Source organism: Nelumbo nucifera, chromosome 3, assembly GCF_055504915.1.
Source record: "Nelumbo nucifera cultivar China Antique chromosome 3, China Antique-T2T, whole genome shotgun sequence".
NCBI lineage: Eukaryota > Viridiplantae > Streptophyta > Magnoliopsida > Proteales > Nelumbonaceae > Nelumbo > Nelumbo nucifera.
Genome location: NC_142651.1, coordinates 87,679,208 through 87,701,108, shown reverse-complemented (window position 1 = coordinate 87,701,108; position 21,901 = coordinate 87,679,208). Strand labels below are relative to the sequence as shown.

Sequence of the window (21,901 nt, the reverse complement as noted above, 5' to 3'; positions counted from 1 at the left end):
TTCTCTCTCTCTCATTTCTTCTTCTTATCTCGCTACTGCAATCAAATAGTCTATTTTAGGGGTAAAATAATAAAATTAATGAATTTCAGATACTGAAGATTTGATCCAACACAAACAATTTTTTTATTTTATTTAGAGCCTCAAAACAACAATGTTTCTTTTCAGATTTCAGACCCTTTTAATATATTTTTAATTTTATAAATTTCAAATTTCATATTTATCATACGCCACCTAAGTTTTGAACGAAGATAGTAATATCAGGATTCAAATCCGCATCTCTTCTATAAATGCCAACTGAGCAACCACTAGGTCATTTTTTTGTTTGGTATTGGTGATATCCCCATCACATGATATATATTATATGGTATTTGGAAATTGCACAGATTTTAATACAAGTATTCATTTTATAAACACGTGGCAGCTTATCGGTAGTGGGATGATCATTCCCCAGCTTGTGGCTTTAATTTTCACCGTGAGAAGGACTATATCCTTCTTTCAATGGTTTTGCTGTTTTGCCGAGAAGACAAATTTGACCAACCATCCTAGTGGGAGGCTGGAAGCCATGAAGCATCCCGTCTCCCCTGAAAAGAAGGAAAAAATCTTCCGCGCCGCCACAGTGCCGCGAAACCTAATTACCACCACTATGCTTTTACAGTTTCACCTGACATTTTGCATATATATACGTATAAAACTAGTAGCGTACAGATACGATACGTATAAAGTAGTGTATATTCTGTCATCAATTGGCACAATCAGGACACGTGGTCCCCAGCTTTGTAAGGTGTGACCTTTTAGATACAGGTTCATGCACCAGAGACTCTTCTTGTCTCCTGTGAAACGCTTTCCTTTCGACTATATCTTGCTTGTTCTCCTTTATAGATTTGGAGGCTGTAAAACTGAAGATATATGTAATTGATTGTCACTTTCTTTCTCCCATGAATCACAGGGATCGCTTATGGAAAACCCGCCTCTGACCATTGGCTCAATCGATCAGAGTAAAGTTCAGAGGAATCAGGTCTGCGTCTGAATCATTTTTCTGTTTTTGTCTGTATATTTTTTGGATGTGGGCTTATCTTTACTTTAGTGTATCCGAAGAGGGTCTAGTCTCTAACTCGGCTTTATTTTATGTGATTTTGTGTTCTTCGATTTCCAGTCCTTTACCGAAATAAAAAGGATTTACAGTCAGTTTTTTAGGTCTTACTTGTGTTTTTTTTGGGGTTTTAATGGGTTTAAAACAATCTTAGAAGCTTGTGTGGATCTGGGTTGGGGTTTCTAGGTTTATTTATGGGTTATCATGAAGTTCACAAGTAATGAAGACGAGCATATGATGGTTAGGTGTTGGATTTGCCCGATTTCATGGTATGAGTAAAATCAAAGGGGAAATGGGATTTGTCTAGCCGACTCCTTAGGGTTGGGATAAGGCGTTGCAGTCTTAGTTGGGCTGAGTATCCACGGCTTCTTAACGGTTGTTTATTTATTTTTTGCTTCTAAGCTTTAACAGAGGTCTAGTTGATTACTTGAGGGTTAATTATGTCTGATAGACCAATTGGTTAGTTGGGAGAGCCACCCTTGTGGACATTGATTGTCTGGATGGTTTGGGTGGGTTAGCGCACACACACATAGAGGAGGCCAATAACTTAAAATATCGTCCCTGTCCTGCAATTAGCCATCGTGGGATCATTGAGATTAAGGATGGGCGTGAAAAGAAAATGGTGGAGGGTTAGGGGACAGCTTTAGATGTTGTAGAGTAATATGGGTCTTCTTGGCATATGATGTTTTGCAGTATTACTACCAATGGTGGCTGAGGTGACTGATGTAGTAAAGGGTTTACATTGAATATTTAGTAGAGTGGCAATTGTTGGGAAAGTGCAACTTGGGAGTAGGTATTGGCTTTGTAAAAGCAGCATGATATTTTGAATGATTGTCATTCAGAGATGATTGATTGACCAAGCTTGTAAGGCTTTTCTGGTTGAGGTGTCATCAAGGTTCAAAGTATCTATATGTATCGGCCGATACGTATCATTTTGGGAGCTCTCTGATACACCCCTACAGAGGGTGTGTCGGGGTTCTGACCAGTTCAGGGGGTGGAGGAGCCTTAAGCCGCCCCTCCTGAACTGGTTTTGAAAAAAAATAAAAAAAAGTAAAAAAAACACTAACGATATTGCCCGATACACCCTATCGATATTTAGAACCTTAGGTGTCATTGGGTTTGTCTGTGCTTCATCTTTGTACTTTAACTAAAGGGTAAAAGACTTAAACATGCCATGGGTTTTCTCATAAAGACTAAAACATACCCTGCCTTTTCTCAAAGGATTTAAACATACCTTGTGGAATGTTGTCACATGACTTAAATATACCTTGCCTTAATGTTCTATCAACTTCTGTTAACATGTGACATCCGGTGCACATTTAAATATTTTAGAAACCCAATTTTGTCCTTCTAAGTGCTGAGACCTCTGCAAGTAAGTGAATTCATTGGTTGGATCTGACTGTTCTAGAACAGCTCAACAACTTGAATCATAAGCCGTAATAGAAGTGTTGGAAGGAAATTTGCCAAGAATTCAAACTCAAAAGAACCAGAGACAGGGGGGGTTAGATTAAGAAAAGATTAAAGCAAAAGCAGATGAACTAGGAGCAGAGGATAGAACCGAGTGCTTTGGACTGCTGGAGCGCTGAAGAAGTAGCCATTGGGGACTGTATAGGTAAGTGGATTCCTTCCTTGCATCATCTATTGAGCTCTAATTGCAGTTTCTTTTTCTTTACTAATTAATGCAATTCTTCTGGTTTTTCATTTTAAGAAGAATAATGTTAAATCCCAAAACTATACTGCATGGAATAACAAATGGATAATTGAAGAGACTCCAAATCCAATGGATTAGTCCCAAAATGGAAGAAAGCCTGTGACTATGTTATCCTCTTATTGAGTTCAGTCCAGTTTATGGAGACAAGACAAACACGATGTATTTTGGGACCAGACAACAGATGGACCATTTAACTTGTTGATCATCAACTAATTAATTGAGCATTGAAATTAGGCAAAAATTGTTAAAATTAAGAAAATGATAAAAGCAGGGACCTTGTTTGTATATGAAGTTGGTAGTGTAGATACAACTTTCATTGCAGCACGAGGTGTTGCGACAAAGGTGATTCAGCGGTCAAGTCCGGAAGAATAACATGTTTTTGAAAGGGCATAATTGTTCTTTTAATTAATTCCGTCTATTATGAAAGTGGAAGGTTTGTTTAAGTCCTTTGAGAAAACACGGGTATGTTTTAGTCTTTATGAGAAAACCCAGGGGATGTTTAAGTCTTTTACCCTTAACTAAACAGGTATATATTGAAAATTTGAAATATACATATGGTTCCTGTTCACAGGAGACCCACTTAGGTTCTTACAATCTTCTAGCATCAATGTTCAGAGAATTGGACTGAGCATAGAACTGGAGAAGGGAGAGGTTCACGTGTCAGAGGTTCAATCGGGGTCGAACTGTGATGATGTGGCATATACATATATATACTACGAGTCATATACTTGCTATATATAATATATTTTACAACTTTTAATATACTTAAATATTGTGGACGGATAGGACTGTCAACAGGTTGGTTCTGGGTCGGAACCTGGTAGAATACTAGAACCGGTCCGAACCTACAAGAAAAACCATGGACCTGGAACTGGGTCTGTAATTTTGGACCCAGAACCGAACAGACTGGTTCTTGGGTCTATTGGGCTTGACTCAATGGTTCCCTGCGAGAAGAAGAACAAAAAACCTAGGTCTAGCAAGTAGCAAACTTTCAATCTATATCAAGTAATGGAAATGAATCACAACCAAACTATAGATTTTTCTGTTGTAACTTTGAACAAGACAAAAAAAAAACTAATTTCAGGCATGAGACATACCTGTTGGTTGCCACACAGCCACACTGTTGCAAAGCTTTGTCATCACAATTGCCTAGGATTCCATTGGTCGGACTCCACCAATCGTTGCTGCCGTTGTTGCCTCCATCGGTAGATGTTGCTGCTACTTTTGGCCTCACACTCATAGTTTGTACAAATTAGATTTTGATTTCTTGGAGTTCAATATATCTGAGACCGAGAGAGGATTGATATTGAGTGAAACTGTGAAAGGGAGAGTGGGAGTGATTGAGTGAAAAAAGCAATGAGATTAAAGGAATAAAGGAGAAAAAAGGGGGAAAGGGAGGAGGAGAGAGCGTACCTGCAAAGTGAAGCCTGAAACTTGAATACTTGGAGGTTGGAGCCGACTGTTGATACAAGAGAAATTAGAAAGGGGGAGGGGGGGAGGGAAATGAACCAAAAAACTGGAACCAAAACTAACCTGTGGCTCTAAATCCTAGAACCAGGACTGATACAATCGGTTTGGGTTACATCGGGTCAGATCTGACCCATTGACAGTCCAATGGATGGATGGTAAGCTTCTTAATTTTTAAAACAAATGACTAGGGTTTATGCCTTTTAATTTACGTTTTCTTTAAATTACGTGCATAATAATTTAATATGTACAATAGAGTCATTAATTAACACAAATAAAAAGGTTGATTAGTGGTAATTAAGTAATATGTGAAAATAAGAGGTCTTGGGTTCAAGTTTTGTTAACATTTTTAAATTTCACTTGTGTATTGTACCGGACGGTTTCATGAATCTGGGATCGGTTCACTGGTTTTCTGTTTAAACCGGCTGGTCAGCCGTTTTTTACCGGGTTTTGAGCTAGTCCAGTTATTGGGGTGTGACCGAACTGGTTAGGGTCCCAAGTCATGGTTCAACCGGTTTGACAAGCTGGCCCAATCCGGTTTTCTTTACACTGTTTAGCATTTCTACCAAAACTTTCATTGATCTTTGCTATTAGATCTTTTGTCTTCTTAAAGCTGGTTGTATTGCATGCTTTGCACCTTTGGTGCTTCCTTTATGTGGCACATACAGTTATTTATTTGGACTGTAATAAATTCTGTGCATATTCTTGTACTGAGGTGAGAGAATTTCACACAGTTCTAAAGTCCCTGTTTATCTGATTATCTCAATGCAGTCTTCCATTGGATTCTTCTAGTAAAGTGTAATTGGTTCAAATTCAAGCTAGTCAACATGTTTACTACTTGGATAATTATCTAAATTGGGACCCAATACAGATGGGTAAAATGATGAATCTGCTTACACTTTATCCTTGTCAATTTTGTCTTAATGGTGGTTCATTCTATAAGGGCCTTGAAGTATGATGGTTAGAACAGTGGTCTAAAAGGCGTGCCTAGGTTCTCAGGCGAGGCGCATTTTAAGGTGTGTGCCTCATCTAGGCCCTAGGTGCAGCACTTTCAAAAGGCGCGTGCCTGGTGTGTCTTGTGCTTCAGTCCAGGTGTGTGCCTTGTTTTGTGCTTTTTGTTCTTTTTTTGAGTCCTAACCAAGTCCCTCAAGGCAAGCCCAAACAAGTCCATGTTAGCATCTTAACTTCTTAATCCTTACACGAAAAAATGATTTTATAATTTTAATTGCCTTTTAGGAAGACATTTTACTAGGATGAATGAATGAACAACATTAGCAAATAGGTGCTTGGTACAAAGGTGGTTTGTAGAATCAAGAATGCAAGATGTCTTACATCACGTTAGCTATTTGAAGTAATGCAATTGAGGAAAAAAAGAAATTGTGGGCTTTACATGCTTGAAAATGTTTTATATGTTTGATTTTATTTTTAAATTTTCATTTGAATACACTTTAAATGTTATGTTTCTGTATTTTAATTTATAAGTTTTTTAAAATATTTATTTTAAAATTATGTTTATATTTTTATTAATATTATGTTTATATTTTTATTAATATTATGTTTAATATATATTTTTATTTTTAGCATTTTTTTTAAATTTATTGGCATTTTTGAATTTATTGGTATTTTTTGTATTTTTGCACCTTGATTTGAAAAGGCGTGTGCCTCACCTTGTCCCTTGCACTTTTAAAAAACCAGGTTAGAAATCTGTGGATGTGTGAGCTTTGTCTGTGGACAGTTGTGGTGCCATTTAGACTGTATGCCACGTTGCTCTGATTCAAGGCATTCTCAGTGGAAATTAACTTCAACTTGGCATAGTTCTACCTGCTAATTTTCCCAATTTCGTATTTCAGAAACTTCCCTATATTGGCTATCTGTAGGTATAGTATCATTATACTCTTAGGTTGGTACTTGTGTTTGGACAACTTAACATGAGTCTATCATTTTTTTTGTGCTACATGTTAAATTTTCTATCCTTATATTTCTATTTTTCATTCTGTGCTTGTTTTATTGTGACAACTTTCTATATCTTTTTTTAATCAGAAACAGTTATAACTCTTATTCAACTTTCTATATCTATTCCCGTTTTCCAATTTATAGCATTCTTTTCCTGTTACTGCAGGTATGTAAAAAAGGAGGTATTGGTTGAGGGTTACGGAGCTGTGGAACTTCGTATTATTTTTGGGCTAGTGCTTGCCTTTTGTACATGAGAACCTAACCCTTTCCATATATCATACACATCTTACGTATAAAAAAATTAAACATGGAGTCTTGCAACTGTATTGAGCCACAATGGCCAGCTGACGAACTATTGATGAAGTACCAATATATTTCAGACTTCTTCATTGCACTTGCTTATTTTTCAATTCCTCTTGAACTTATCTACTTTGTAAAGAAATCTGCCGTTTTCCCTTATAGATGGGTGCTTGTGCAATTTGGTGCTTTCATAGTTCTTTGTGGAGCAACACACCTTATTAACTTGTGGACTTTCAGTACACATTCAAGAACTGTGGCAGTTGTAATGACCACAGCAAAAGTTTTGACTGCTGTTGTGTCTTGTGCAACTGCACTCATGCTTGTGCATATTATTCCTGATTTGTTGAGTGTGAAGACTAGAGAGTTATTTTTAAAAAATAAGGCTGCTGCGCTTGACAGAGAGATGGGCCTGATTCGTACACAGGAAGAAACTGGCCGGCATGTTAGAATGCTGACTCATGAGATAAGAAGCACCCTTGACAGGCATACCATCCTGAAGACCACTCTTGTTGAGCTGGGTAGAACTTTGGCATTGGAGGAGTGTGCACTGTGGATGCCAACACGCACTGGTTTGGAGCTTCAACTTTCCTATACTCTTCGCCACCAAAATCCTGTTGGGTTTACTGTACCTATTCAGCTTCCTGTGATCAATCAAGTTTTTAGCACCAGCCGTGCTGTAAAAATATCACCGAGTTCCCCAGTTGCAAGAATCCGGCCTCTCACAGGAAAATATATTCCTGGGGAGGTTGTTGCTGTGCGTGTCCCACTTCTACATCTCTCAAATTTCCAGATTAATGATTGGCCGGAGCTTTCCACAAAACGTTATGCATTGATGGTTTTAATGCTTCCCTCAGATAGTGCAAGGCAGTGGCATGTCCATGAGTTGGAGCTTGTGGAAGTGGTCGCTGATCAGGTTTGAATTGATTTTTGCTTCCTGTATTGTGGATTACTGTACAAATGTAGTGCCTTTTTGTGTTTGAGATGATCACATTTTGTTTTGATTTGGTTGGAACATGGAATACATGAAGAATAAAATCATTTCATTGTACTTTACATAGGATTTAAGCCTTTAAGTTCAACAACCGAACAGATCAGTTATTTGATTGCAAATAGTTCATTTACCTAAATTCTAAAATGTTCTCATTTCAATCTTTTTTAATGCTCTTATTGATAAAAAATATTTTTTAATGCTCCTGACATGACTCGTGAGTCCATTTAGATGATGGTTATGGCCTCAAGTGCAATATTGCAATGAAACTAACATGACATTATTTCATTCTAATTTGGAGTTCTACATTCAAAGAAAGAGTATTTACTGCATTTATAAATTGATAGGCATTAATTTTCTTTTATATTAGTGGCAACTAGCCAACCATGTTTTATCAAATAACTGAAGTTCCAGTTTGATAAAACACTAAAATCAACTTGCTTAAAAATTTGTTCTGATGGGTTGTTTTGCTTCTATGTTGTTTTTCAGCTTGGAGTTTGTGATATCTATTTTCTGTGTGGTTATATTTTTGTTGTGTTTCATAAGATATCTTTAAACCTGTTACAAACTTTTATCAAGGGGAAGAAGTGAAATCTTGTAATCTGAACAGATAATTGATAACCAATCAAGGGTTGCTTACTTGTTAAAAGGATTTGTAGTCAATTCACCAATAAAAAAATGCACAAATCAATTATTTTTTTTTTGATAATTGACTTATTGGCCATAAGTCAGTTATTGTATGATTATATGCAATATTAGACTTGTTGGAAGGATAAAGCAGTTCTAATGGTGTCAAATCAGAGAAGATTAGGAAATTTTGAATTCAGTGTTATATGATGCGCTGACTTGTAAGTATTTGTTAAGATGTTCCAAATTTCTAGTGAACAAGGAAGAAAGATGATATTTTGGGAAGAGTGATATGGGAATGAGAAGTTATGTTTATCCAGGCCTGTATAGGTTGAGTAATAAAAATATCACTGTTGGTCAATTGTTTTGAGAAAAGGGGAGAACAAATTGCTTGGTGCCTGATTTTTAAAAGACCATTGTTGGATGGAGACTTGTAGGAGTTTTGTGGGCTTGTAACATGAAAAACCCTATTTTCTCATGGAAGTTCCAATTTGCAGACCGGGTTCTTTTTCTTCTTTCTGATTTGCATCATTTGCCCAAAAATTTTTATCAACTTCCTAGGGTTTGATGTGTCTTTTTCTAGACATTCCATCAATAGCAGGTCTTGGGGTTGCTTCTAGAGCTTCCTGGAGAGTATTGAACATTGAAGGACTCTTCTGCATTGTTCTATCTATTTCTTTTCTCCCTGTTATGTAAGTCACATCTGCACAAATATGAAAATAAAGTAGAAAAAAGAAGAAAGAGAGTTCAGAACAAGAGAACGAAGACAAGGAAGATAAGGAAGAAGAGAGACTACCGAACCTCTCTCCAACCCTCAAATCTACTTTTATTAGAACGCGTTGTTGTGGGATGGTTGCTGGATCCAGATTCGACTGTCTGGGGTTTAAGAGATCTTCTTAAGAAGGTGGCTTGGGTAACAAGGAATATGATAGTGAGGATCCAATGGGTAAGAAGATTGGCTAATGAGATGGGCTGATTCTCTCGCAAAACAAGGAGTTAATAGGGTTTCTCTGTTATGGGCAGCTTTATGATTGTGTATAATCTCTCTTCTAGTGGTAACTTGTATCTCATGTAGTCCTGATTTGTTCTTAAAGAGTGAGGCTGCACCTTGAGCCTCTTTCTGGGCTTATTTGTAACAGATCTTTCTTTGAGTAATGAATTAAATTTTCAATTATAAAAAAAAGTATGCCCTTATTAGGGCGGCCAACAAATTAAGACAATAAAGAAAACTAAAACAGATCCATAACTGAGCCCCACTATTAAAGATATAAAACATAACAATGCTGTAACTAAAATGAAAAGGATCTATGGTCCATCCGGCCCATCATCTCTACACCCCCTCAAGAGCATAGATATCAATCATGCCCAATTTGTTTACATAGTGGTGGGTGTCGAATCCAACCAAAGATAAATAGTCTTGTTCCAATTAAATAATTTGTAGATAGTGATGAGCAAGATCGTCTGCACAGGGATTGGGTGGATTTATTTCCAATTAAACGAAGTAAGGGGGTTGTAAAGCTAAGGAAAATAAGAAAATAATAGAAAATAATAGAAAGCAAAAGATTAAATCGATGTATGATAGCTTCCGGTTGAAGGGACAAGTTCAGCTTTGATTCTTATCATTGATCCTCGATGCAAAGATAGATTCATATGTTTACGAATAAATTGGTTATAGCCATTAACAAGCTCTGACGGCCAGCCTCTACTCGTATTATTCGACAACCAACCAGAATTGGGTTTCTTATTAATAGCATTAAGAGGGGAGAAACCCAATTCTGTTCAGCGATCTCACAAGCTCGGACCGTTTAAACCAGATCATACATTTTCCTAACATAGATCGAAAACTTTTTTGCAATCAATTTCTGTTAGTTGCCACCATGATTGAACCTACCAATCATATACGAAACTGGAGGTTCAATCGGCCATAGATTATTTTCATTGAATGAGCAAGGGGCCCTTCTTGCTTAATCAATAAAAATAATCCTCATAGTTAATCGCAGAAAACATATGAATACCCATAAACAATGAACTGAAATAAAAAACAATTAGATCTCACAATGTTTATAGAATCAAAGCTTCCCTAACCCTTCAACCAGAAAATAAAACCTTACAGACACTTCGTGATGAAATCGCAGCTTCCAGATGAGAGGGGGGGCGAACTTTGCTTCTTCCTCCTTGGTTGTTGATGTCTCTCTCTGAAGGCTGAAGCTCTCTTGGAGGATTTGATGATGCCCTGGGTGCTAGTCCGCCTCCCTTTTTATATAGAATTAGGAGGGAGCTGTCCCCTTCTCCTCTAAGGAGTTCTTTCTCCATTGGGAGATAAGTTCTCTAATAGATAATGCTTAGATTAGATCTAATATACTCCTATCTCTTAACTGGTAATCCTAATCTCTTTTATCTTTCTAAAAATACAATAGAAAATTGAATCTGATAGGACTCTTTTATGTTTCTTATTCTTGCATTCGTATTGGGCTTCCTTAACAAATTGGGCCGCTACAAGGCTTCTCTGCGAATTGGGCTTTAGCTGCGATATGGGCTTCAACTGCGAACTGGCTTCTCTACGAATTTGCTTAGATTTTGGGTCCGATTTTGACCTCGATGCAGTCCGAATCTATCAAAACTCAAAACATGAAAGTTGTAGAGTTTTTCCTTATCTTTCCAATGCATCTTGAATGTTCTCAATCGGAGTCCGGATGGGAGAGTTATGCCCAAATTATCTCACGGTGCCGAAACTGTGTAAAATTACCCGATTAGCCTTGTTTTTCCCATAACGCCTTCTTTCGTGCCCTAAATCGAAGTACAAGAATAGTGAGTTCAATTAGGTACTAATTAAGTATAAAAGACTGAATATTGAGGGATAAAAATATGATAGTTTTTATTCTCATCAAATCCCCCCACACTTAAACCTTGCCCGTCCTCAGGCAAGACAAAATTCAAGCAAAAATAGAACAAGAACAAACTAACTATCCTACCAATTTTTAAACTCAACTCTCCATCTTTTTCCACAAATATTTTAGGTTAAATATTGTGAACCGTTAAATCAACACAACCAAGTCATACACGACTCATTCATCAGTCAATCCAATTTTTGCTACTGCAAACCAGGTAGTAAATCAGAGAAAACCTTTTCATCTTCTTTCTCTTTTTATTTTATTTTTCTCTCCTCTGAAGAAGTGAGTGCATTTTATTCTCCATCTCACTTTTGGATTACTTGGTCAGTAGGTGCATTTTATTCTCCATCATACTGTTTGAATTGCTAGCTAGTAGGTGCATTTTATGCTCTGTCCTACTATCAGATGACTTGGCTGGTAGGTGCGTTTTATGCTCCATCCTACCATCGGATTACTTTGGCTGGTAGGTGCATTTTATTCTCCATTCTACCATCGGATTACTTGGCTGGTAGGTGCATTTTATTCTCCATCCTACCTATTGTAGCAATGGTAAAGTATTTGCCCTGTTTACTTAAACCTGAATTTAGGACTAGCTTAAAAGGGAATGGCTTCAGATAGGTCGTGTACTTCTTAATTGTACCTCATTACTAGGTCCAAAAGAATTTTTCCAAAATATTGTTTCAATTGATTTCAAAAGAGTTGAGTTTTTTTTTTTTATGAAATAAAATAAAATACTGCTTATCGCGAATCAGATCCTATACTCCCCCCCCACACTTAAAACTTAAGAAAAGGTGGAAATAACTAAACGATAAAAACAAGAAGAAAAAATACAAATTTCCTGATGCGGTGGAAGGTGGTGGGTGAGGACAGAATTTCATGCCTTACTCTGTATAGATTAGGCTTTCGAGAGATACCTCTTCCACATTGTTTACCAGAAATCCTTCATAGAAAGGTTTTAGACGGTGCCCATTTACCTTGAACTTTTTGGCTGTGGTTGGACTTTGAATCTCAACTGCTCCATAAGGTAAAACGTCAGTAACAGTGAAAAGGCCCAACCCACCGAGATCACAACTTACCAGGAAAGAGTTTAACCCTAGAATGGAAAAGAAGAACTTTCTGACCAACTGCAAAATCTTTCCTTGAGATCATTCTGTCATGGAAGGCTTTTGTCTTTTCCTTGTAGATTCGAGAGCTCTCATAAGCGTTGTTGCGAATCTCTTCTAGTTCTTGCACCTGCAACTTCCTTTGTTCTCCTGCCTCATCCATGCGCATGTTCGACAGGGAGATGACATGGCTTGCCGAATACCAAGTGGTAGGGAGACATACCTATAGGAGTTTTGTAGGCCGTGCGATAAGCCCATAGTGCATCGTTGAGTCTCAAACTCCAATTCTTCCTTCTGGGGTCAACCGTTTTTTCAAGTATGGACTTGATCTCCTTGTTGGACACCTCGGCTTGTCCACTTGTTTGCCGGTGGTATGCAATGGAGATTCGATGGGTGATATTATATTTCTTGAATAAAGCCTCCACCACCCGGTTACAAAAATGAGTGCCTCGGTACTTATTATCGCCCTGGGCATTCCGAACCTGGAAAAAATGTGGGACTTGACAAAATCTACAACAACTTTAGCATGGTCAGTCCGGGTAGCTTTAGCTTCTACCCATTTTGAAACATAATCCACAACTAGCAGAATGTAAACATTACCAAAAGAGGAAGGAAACGGGCCCATGAAATCTATACCCCATACATCAAATATTTCACATACAAGTATAGGGGTAAGCGGCATTTGATTTTTATGACTTAAGTTGCCCGTCTTTTGGCATTGTTCACAGGCCTTGCAGAACATATAAGCATCACAAAATAGAGTAGGCGAAAATAATCCGCACTCTAGTAACTTTCGTGCTGTTCTTTTTGGGCCGAAATGGCCCCCATAGGCATATGAATGGCAAAACTGAAGAATGAAGGGGATTTCGGGGTCGGGTACGCACCTTCGAAGGATCTGATCAGAGCATTGTTTCCATAGGTATGGGTCATCCCAGATGTAGTATTTGGCATCGCTTTTTACCTTATCTCTTTGGGCTCTTGTCAATTCTCCTGGTATGGTTTTAGTAACCAAATAGTTAACAATATTTGCGTACCATGGAGTTTCTTCTTGAATTGTAAAAAGGTGCTCGTCCGGGAACTCGTCCTTCAAGGGTGTTGCCTCTTCGCTTGTAGTCAGCCTATTAAGATGGTCTGCAACCAAGTTTTCTGCACCCTTGTCGCGGATTTCGAGGTTGAATTCTTGTAGTAGGAGAATCCAACGGATAAGCCTTGGTTTTGCTTCTTTCTTGGCGAGCAAATATTTTAGGGCTGCATGGTCAGAATAAACAATTACTTTAGTACCCAATAAATATGAACGGAATTTTTCTAGGGCAAAAACTACAGCCAAGAGTTCCTTCTCTATTGTTGAATAATTGCATTGGGCAGCATCAAGGGTTCTCGAAGCATAATATATCGCATGAGCGGCTCTTCCAACCCTCTGTCCAAGAACAACACCGACAACCTAATTGCTTGCATCGCACATAATTTCGAAGGGGAGACTCCAATTCGGTGGCTGAATAACTGGGGCTGAGGTCAACAATTCCTTCAACTTATCAAATGCTGCCTTGCATGCTTCATTAAAATCAAACGTCACATCTTTCTGGTGCAAATTACATAAGGGACGAGTTATCTTGGAAAAATCTTTGATGAATCTTCGATAGAATCCTGCATGTCCAAGGAAAGAGCGAGCTTCCTGTATGTTTGTGGGATAAGGCAGGGATTTAATAACATCTATTTTGGCTTTATCAACTTCGATTCCCTTAAAAGAGACTACATGCCCTAGAATGATGCCTTGGTCGACCATTTAATGGCATTTCTCATAATTCAGCACGAGGTTCTTTTCTATACACCTTTCAAGCACTTTTGTAAGGTTAGATAGGCACGAATCAAAAGAATCTCCATAAACTGTAAAATCGTCCATAAATACCTTTATAATGCTTTCCACATAATCTGAAAATATACCAACCATACATCTTTGGAATGTGGCGGGAGCATTGTAGAGACCGAATGGCATGTGGCGGTAAGCAAAGGTGCCAAAGGGGCAGGTGAATGTAGTCTTTTCTTGGTCCTCTGGCGCAATTGGAATATGATGAAACCCTGAATAACCATCAAGGCAACAATAATGAGATTTGCCAGCTAATCTTTCAAGCATTTGATCGATAAAAGGAAGCAGAAAGTGATCTTTTCGAGTTAACGTATTTAGCTTCCGATAATCTATACACACCCGCCACCCATTTTGAATTCGGGTAGGCACTAACTCACCGCCTTGATTTTCAACCACAGTCATACCTGTTTTCTTCGGAACCACCTGTATCGGACTTACCCACTTATTGTCTGAGATTGGATAGATTATTCCGGCATCTAGAAGTTTTAAAACTTCTTTCTTCACCACCTCCATCAGAGGTGGGTTTAATCGGCGTTGGGCTCCTATCGTAGGTTTGGAGTCTTCTTCCAAAAGTATTTTGTGCATACAGGTAGATGGGCTTATTCCCTTGATATCAGCTACAGTCCATCCGATCGCTTCGTTGCATTCCTTGAGTGCTTGAATCAGTTTCCTCTCTTCTGATGCATCGAGTTTGGAGGAAATTATTATAGGAAGTGTCTCCCCTTTGCCTAGGAACGTATACTTTAGGTGCTTTGGTAATGATTTCAGCTCCAGCTGAGGTGCCTGCACAATAGATGGAAGGAGTCTTGTATGAGCTGGAGGTAAATTAATAAAATATGCATTATGAGCAATTTCAAAAGAGTCTAGTTCAGAAGTCAAATTTCGCAATTCCGATTTCAGCACAAACTTTTGCTCTACTTGTTGCAATTGATCAGAACCATTGTTAAGTGCAACTTTCAGCGTGTCTTCATCATCTAGTTCGAAAGTTTGCTGCACTAAAGAGTCAGTAATATCTATAGAAAAGATAGAATGCACATCATTAGGATATCTCATGGCATCATAGATATTAAATTTGATAATTTCACCATCGAATTCCATGGTAAGTGTCCCCTTATGCACATCGATTTTTGTTTTGGACGTCTTAAGAAAGGGTCTTCCCAACAAAATTGGAGTCGAATCGGAAGAATTATCTTCTTCTGTATCAATCACATAAAAATCGGCGGGAAAGACCAGATTATTAACTTGGACTAAGACGTCCTCCAAAACCCCTTTTGGGTATGTGGTAGATCGATCAGCGAGTTGTAATATCACACCCGTCTGTTTCAATGGTCCAAGGTTTATGGTCGTGTAAATGGAATGGGGCATGATATTTATCGAGGCTCCTAGATCTAACATTGCTTTTTCGATCTGGACATTTCCTATTTTACAGGGGATAGTGAACATACCTGGGTCCTTGCATTTAGGGGGTAGTCTTTTTTGGAGAATTGCTGAAACATTTTCTCCTATATGGACTTTCTCATCGCCTTTCAGCCTTCTCTTCGTAGTGCACAACTTCTTGAGGAATTTAGCATAGCGGGGTACTTGCTTGATTGCATCAAGGAGGGGGATATTTACCTCAACTTTGCGGAATGTCTCGAGAATATCCTTGTCTTGCTCCTCCTTGGATTTTGCAAATCGGCTAGGAAAAGGTGGAGCGATGACTATGGCTTGGGGTTGCTTTCCGCTTGAATTTTTTCGGGGTGATGGTGTCTCCTTTTCTTTCTCTTCTTTAGTTGTATCTTTAGATGCTTCTTCACTAGGTTCATTCAGCTCCTTCCCGCTTCTCAATGTGATTGCGCTAGCATTTTGTTTCGGATTAGCTGTGGTCTGGGAGGGTAGCCTTCCTGATACTTGAGATTCCATTCGACTCATAGCAGTTGCCAATTGGCTGACCTGATTCTCCAGGGTTCGGATGCTTGTCCTTGTCTCCTGTTGAAATTGTTGAGTGTTAGTTGCAAGTGCTTTAACAATTTCATCTAGAGACATACCTGGGTTGGAAGACGAATATGGTGGAACCGACGGTCTAGGTTGATGCTGTTGTTGGAAGCTGAAGGGCTTGGCTCCATAGCTAAGGTTAGGATGATCCCTCCATCCTGCATTGTAGGTATTTGAGTAGGGATCGTATCTCTTCTATGGGAAGCCTCCAACAGCATTGGCTTGTTCTCAGGGTTCATCTTGAAGTGTAGGGCACATGTCGGTTGGATGTCCCGTAGTTGAACAAATCCCGCAAGCCTTCACCGTTTGCATGTTACCTACAACCATTTGACGGACAAGAGAGGTCAGACTTGTAATTTGTTGTTCTAGGGAAGAGATGTTTACCTCATTAGCATGGGTTGCTGGAGGGTTGAGCCTATAGCTGAACTGTTGAGAGTTGGTCGCCATGTTCGAGATCAATTCTCTTGCTTGGGTAGGAGTTTTGTTCACCAACATACCTCCGCTTGCTGCATCAATGATACTCCTATCCATCGACAATAACCCTTCGTAGAAATATTGGATAAGGAGCTGGTCTGGAATCTGATGTTGCAGACAGCTGGCACAGAGTTGCATAAATCTTTCCCAGTATTCGTAGAGAGTTTCCCCACTGAATTGTCTTATACCGCAAATCTCCTTTTTGATGTTAGCAGCTTGGGAGGCAGGGAAGAACTTTTCAGGAAATTGCCTTTTCATATCGTTCCATGTGGTGATAGAACCGGAGGGTAAGTAGTATAGCCAATCCTTAGCTTTATCAGCTAATGAGAAAGGAAAGGCACGCAGCTTGATCTGTTCCTCGGTAACACCTTGAGGTTTCATGCTTAAGCATACTACATGGAATTCTTTTAAGTGTTTGTGGGGATCTTCACTTGAAAGTCCACGAAAAGTAGGAAGTAAGTGGATAAGACCAGATTTGAGTTCGAAAGGTACCGCTAGATTTGCATATTCGATGTAGAGTGGTTGTTGGTGCAGATCTGGTGCGGCTAGCTCTCTAAGAGTTCTCTCTTCGATGTTGGCCATGATTTCTTCTTTAGGGTGGTTAGATGGCTCAACGATCTCTGCAGCTGACTTCACCCCGGGAGACGAGAGTGATGCTGATTGGTTGCGACGTTGCTTGGCTTCTTTCCTCAAGCGGCGAACTGTGTTTTCGATCTCGGGATCGTAGTTGAGTTCACCTACACGAGAAGAATGAGGCATAAACCAAGCAAAAGGAAATAAACCTACTTAGGACACCAATCCCTGGCAACGACGCCAAAATTTGGTGGGTGTCGAATCCAACCAAAGATAAATAGTCTTGCTCCAATTAAATAATTTGTAGATAGTGATGAGCAAGATCATCTCCACAGGGATTGGGTGGATTTATTTCCAAGTAAACGAAGTAAGGGGGTTGTAAAGCTAAGGAAAACAAGAAAATAACAGAAAGCAAAAGATTAAATCGATGGAAGATAATTTCCGGTTGAAGGGACAAGTTCAACTTTGATTCTTATCATTGATCATCGATGCAAAGATAGATTCATATGTTTACGAATAAATTGGTTATAGCTATTAACAAGCTCTAACGGCCAGCCTCTACTCGTATTATTCAACAACTAAAGCAAGCTCTTTGATTGCTTCTCTTATTAATAGACAGTCCTAAACAAGCTCTTAGGATTTAATCTATTAATAGCATTAAGAGGGGAGAGACCCAATTCTGGTCAGCGATCTCACAAGCTCAGACCGTTTAAACCAGATCATACATTTTTCTAACATAGATCGAAAACTTTTTTGCAATCAATTTTTGTTTGTTGCCACCACGATTGAACCTATTGGTGGGTGTCGAATCCAACCAAAGATAAATAGTCTTGCTCCAATTAAATAATTTGTAGATAGTGATGAGCAAGATCGTTTGCACAGGGATTGGGTGGATTTATTTCCAAGTAAACGAAGGGGGTTGTAAAGCTAAGGAAAACAAGAAAATAACAGAAAATAACAGAAAGCAAAAGATTAAATCGATGTAAGATAGCTTCCGGTTGAAGGGACAAGTTCAACTTTGATTCTTATCATTGATCCTCGATGCAAAGATAGATTCATATGTTTACGAATAAATTGGTTATAGCCATTAACAAGCTCTAACGGCCAACCTCTACTCGTATTATTCGACAACCAAAACAAGCTCTTTGATTGCTTCTCTTATTAATAGACAGTCCTAAACAAGCTCTTAGGATTTAATCTATTAATAGCATTAAGAGGGGAGAGACCCAATTCTGGTCAGTGAACTCACAAGCTCGGACCGTTTAAACCAGATCATACATTTTCTTAACATAGATCAAAAACTTTTTTGCAATTAATTTATGTTAGTTGCCACCATGATTGAACCTACCAATCATATACGAAACTGGAGGTTCAATCGGCCATAGATTATTTTCATTGAATGAGCAAGGGGCCCTTCTTGCTTAATCAATGAAAATAATCATCACAGTTAATCGCAGAAAACATATGAAAATCCATAAACAATGAACTGAAATAAAAAAACAATTAGATCTCACAATGTTTATAGAATCAAAGCTTCCCTAACCCTTCAACCAGAAAATAAAACCTTACAGACACTTCATGATGAAATCACAGCTTCCAGATGAGAGGGGGGGCGAACTCTGCTTCTTCCTCCTTGGTTGTTGATGTCTCTCTCTGAAGGCTGAAGCTCTCTTGGAGGATTTGATGATGCCCTGGGTGCTAGTCCACCTCCTTTTTTATATAGAATTAGGAGGGAGCTGTCTCCTTCTCCTCTAAGGAGTTCTTTCTCCATTGGGAGATCAGTTCTCTAATAGATAATGCTTAGATTAGATCTAATATACTCCTATCTCTTAACTGGTAATCCTAATCTCTTTTATCTTTCTAAAAATACAACAGAAAATTGAATCTGATAGGACTCTTTGATGTTTCTTATTCTTGCATTCGTATTGGGCTTCCTTAACGAATTGGGCCGCTACAAGGCTTCTCTGCGAATTGGGCTTCAGTTGCGAACTGGGCTTCTCTGCATCTTGAATCTTCTCAATCGGAGTCCAGGTGGGAGAGTTATGCCTAAATTATCTCGCGGTGCCGAAATTGTGTAAAATTACCCAATTAGCCTTGTTTTTCCCATAACGCCTTCTTTCGTGCCCTAAATCGAAATGCAAGAATAGTGAGTCCAATTAGGTACAAATTAAGTATAAAAGACTGAATATTGAGGGATAAAAATATGATAATTTATATTCTCATCACATAGTGGTATAGTTTTGCCTTAGGTACACCTTTAGTTAGAACATCCACTAGCTACTCCTTTGGGCACTGAAAGGCAGACATGCTTCTCTAGATGTCACTCTCTCTTGTATGAAGTGTCTATCTACCTCATTGTGCTTTGTTTTGTCATGCTGGATTGGGTTGTGAGCTATATTAAGTCTAGCCTGATAATCATAATACAACATCAAGGGCTTATCATATGCAATGCCTATCTCCTTTAGAAGTGCCTGAACCTATAACTCTGAAACTCCACAGGCCATGGCCCTATACTCTTACCTCAGTTGAAGATCTAGCTACTATAGGCTGCTTCTTACTTCTCCAAGAGACAATATTCCCTGCCACCAGAGCATAGTAACTAGATGTAGATCTTCTATCATCAATACTACTGGCCCAATCAACATCTGTATATGCTTCTAGCTTCATGTGTCCATGCTTAGAGAAGATGATGCCTTTTTTTGGAGTTCCCTTCAAATAACACAAAACGCTTTCTATAACGGCCATATGTGTGTCTTTAGGGGCATGCATAAATTGACATCAATAGGTGTAGAGGTAGGTTTGGCATCAATTTTCCCAACCTTAATGAGAAGATCTAACACATACTTCTGCTAAGAGATGAAGATGCCATCTTCAATAAATCTTTAATCTTTAGACCTAACAACTTCAATTCCCAAGAAATATCTTAACTCCCTTAAATCCTTGATCTCAAATTCCGAATTAAGGAAGCTTTTGAGTGCTTGAGCTTCTTCTGTATTACTGCTTGTAACCACAATATCATCAACATAAACAATAAGAAAGGTAACCCGGTTATCTCTCCTCTTAACAAATATGGTATGTTTAGATTGTGTTTGAGTGTAACCAAACTCCACAAGTGTGGCCTGGAATCTGTCAAACCTCAAACCATGCTCGAGGGGATTGCTTGAGGCCATAAAGGGATTTTTCAATTTGCACACCTTGTCTTACCTTTCCTTACCTTATATGCCCGGAGGAAGCGACATATAAGCTTCTTCAGTTAAGTCTTCATTTAAGAAGGCATTCTTAACATCAAACTGATATAAAGGCCAATCATAATTCATTGCCAAGGACAACAAAACTCTTTTTGAGGTCATTTTTGCAACTAGGGTGGTCTCCATATAATCAACTCCATACAGGCATACGCTTGCGTATAACCCTTGGCAACCACCTAGGCCTTATACCTCTCAATAGTATCTTCCGCATGATACTTGGTGGTGAACACCCATTTGCATCCTGTTGGTTTATTCTCATTAGGAAAATCCACAATATCCTAGGTATTATTTTTGCGAAGTGCTTCTATTTCAATTCTCATAGCCTCTCTCCATTCTGGCTCAAGCAAGGCCTTTGTAACCGACTTATAGGTTGAGAGGAAATAGAGGTTACGAAAGAATAGTATGAAGGTGACAACCAAGGTTCAAAGTATCGATACGATATGAGTTTCGGTCGTATCGTATCGGTACTTAGAAACGACCAAAACTTTATTTTTTTTAGTTTTTTTTTCACATTTTGGGTTTTTTGGGAAGCTTTTAGCATGCTTTTTATTATTAAAAAAATTGGGGTTTCAAAACACCTGGAAACAGGCGTTTCAGACCGTATCTTTTTCAAAAGATACGATACGATACTCCTGATACGGGGCGTATCGTATCAATACTTTGAACCATGGTGACAACATACTGTAAGAAAGGTATTTTGAGATATAGTGAGCTGTACATTTTCTCTGGCCTTTTCTTATAGCAATAGATAGGTCAAGGTCTGGGAAGGAAGGTACTGGAGTAGGTGGTAAAGGACCTGTCCTCTCTTCAGGAGATGGGAGTTTGAGGCTCAATTGTAGATCGGGGAACAACCTCTTCATGTTGTAGCCTTTGTCTTTGGTACCACTTCTGAACTATGAGTAGTGAAAACCAAAGTACTAGTAGGTGGAGGAGGAGTAGGAATGGGAGAACAGGAGACGAGGAAGACTTTGCCAAAGGGACAAAAGGAGTTGTAGAGTATTCGACAGGAGATGATAGAGGAAGTGGTGAAGCAAACAATTCAATAGAATGCTCTTCATTAGGAGAATGACCATAAAAGGGAAGTGGCTCAGCAAAAGTGACATTCATAGAAAAAAAAAGGTACCACTAGTGGTATCAAAACAATATTAGCCTTTATGTGTGGAGGCATACCCTAAGAAAATACACTTCCAAGCCTTGGGTTCAAATTTATGTCTCTAAGAGCTGGGAATATGGACATAACATGTGCAACGAAAGACACGTAAAGGAATAGGAAAAATATTGCCCTTAGGGAAGAGAAGAGCAAATGGAGATTTGAACCCCAAGCTCTAGAAGGCATGCTGTTAATAAGATAGGTAGCTATCATTACGACATCACCCCAAAATCCCACTAGAACATGGGAGACAAAAAGAATACTTCTGGTTACTTCAACATGTTAGTTTTTCCTTTTCGCTACTCCATTTTGTTTTGGAGTATGAGCACAAGAATTTTGATGCACAACCCTATATCTCACAAAATATGAGGTAAGATGAAGATCTCTCTTAAAATGTTCCTTAGCATAGTCTGATCATAATATTTGGATGCGAGTATCAAATAGGATAAGTATAAATTCATGGAACTGTTTCACAAGTTTTGGCACTT

General features: G+C 38.7%; 1 protein-coding gene across 2 annotated transcripts in view; it reads left to right on the top strand.

Annotated features, from left to right (window-relative positions):
• Positions 1-777: 777 nt before the first annotated feature.
• The window catches only part of ETR1 (Signal transduction histidine kinase, hybrid-type, ethylene sensor), a 31,715-nt gene continuing 10,591 nt past the window's right edge, over positions 778-21,901 (top strand). For both annotated transcript variants that reach the window (XM_010281308.3, XM_010281309.3), the window contains exons 1-2: positions 778-1,015; positions 6,388-7,434. In XM_010281308.3, coding sequence (XP_010279610.1) covers positions 6,529-7,434 — 906 coding nt within the window. In that variant the 5' untranslated portion in view covers positions 778-1,015; positions 6,388-6,528. The remainder of the gene's footprint in view (positions 1,016-6,387; positions 7,435-21,901) is intronic.